Below are 1,291 nucleotides of genomic sequence, written 5' to 3' on the forward strand. Positions count from 1 at the left end.
AAAAATAAATAAAAGTAAAAGTTTTTTTTTTGTTTTTGTTTTTGTTTTTTTTTTAGACAATGATGGAATCTAACTGTAAGCCAAATAAACCCTTTTATCCCAAGTTGATTTTGCAACAGAGAATAAGCTAGGACAGTAGCCCAGGCTGGCCTCGAACTCACAGAGATTTGCCTGCCTCTGCCTCCTGAGTTCTGGGATTAAAGGTGTGTGCCACCACTGCTTGGTGTCTGTTCTCTTTTTCTACCATGTGGGTTGTTCTGGGAATTGAACCCAAGTCGTAGACTGGGCCGCAAGCACTTTTCCCATCGTGTCTTTTCACTGGTCCATGACCCTGGTTTTAATCTCCTTCCAGAAGAGTTGCCAGACAGCCGGCATTGCCACAGCAGAGGCCTATGCTCAGGCCCGGACACATGCGGATGCCCAGGTTCAGACGGAGGCTCCTGAGCCAGTGGCCGCGCTGCCCGTTTCGCAGCAGGACTCCCTCAGACTTGCTGCCTTTCTCCGGAGGGTGGAGGCCATGGTCATCCGGGAGCTGAACAACAACTGGCAGAGCCATGCCTTCGATGGCTACGAGGTGAACTGGACAGAGCCACAGCAGACGGTAGGACCCCTCCCTGTGGCCCCACGGCCTGTTTAGAGCTTGCTTTGCTGTGCTCCACTGCAGTGCCCGCGGTGCCCGCAGCAGCCAGCGTGCCAGGTACAGAGGGGATGGGACTGACTCACCCTGGGAGGAGGTGACCCTTCAGGGGAAGCCTGTGACCATAATGAAAGCAAATGGCTGAAGAGGTGTGGGCTTCTAGGGCAGCCAGCCCCTCGCCTGGTACCACCCTCAGGAGTGATCTGCTGTGCTCTCTTTCCTCGGCCAACTCTATTCCTGTTATTTTCTCTTCAGAGATGGGCCTGGGCGGCTTGAGTATTTGCCTAGAGCTGCAGCTCTGAGCTGTCTGAGCTGGAACCTGAACTCGGCCTGCGTTCTAAAGGTGCCAGCATGTCTTGGCAGTTGTGGGCAGTCCCCTGTGGACCTGTGTGCGCAGCTGGATTGACAGCTGAAGTGTTGCGTGTGACTAAACCATGAGGTTGGTCTCCTTGTTTTATAGTGGGCTCCAGGTCACCTCGACCTCTCCCAGGTGTGTTGTTAGTGATTTTGGTTTTTCTTTTTTTTTTTTAATTTATTTTTATTATGTATACAATATTCTGTGTGTATGCCTGCAGGCCAGAAAAGGGCGCCAGACCTCTTTACAGATGGTTGTGAGCCACCATGTGGTTGCTGGGAATTGAACTCAGGACCTTT

General features: G+C 51.7%; 1 protein-coding gene across 1 annotated transcript in view; it reads left to right on the forward strand.

The window, feature by feature from the left end:
- Wdr34 (WD repeat domain 34) overlaps window positions 1–1,291 on the forward strand; it is a 19,626-nt gene that overhangs the window by 12,370 nt on the left and 5,965 nt on the right. The window contains 1 exon segment of the mRNA XM_005346155.2: window positions 353–601. Within this exon segment, the coding sequence (XP_005346212.1) occupies window positions 353–601 (249 nt within the window).

The sequence above is a fragment of the Microtus ochrogaster genome, chromosome 4 (assembly GCF_000317375.1).
Source record: "Microtus ochrogaster isolate Prairie Vole_2 chromosome 4, MicOch1.0, whole genome shotgun sequence".
Lineage (NCBI taxonomy): Eukaryota > Metazoa > Chordata > Mammalia > Rodentia > Cricetidae > Microtus > Microtus ochrogaster.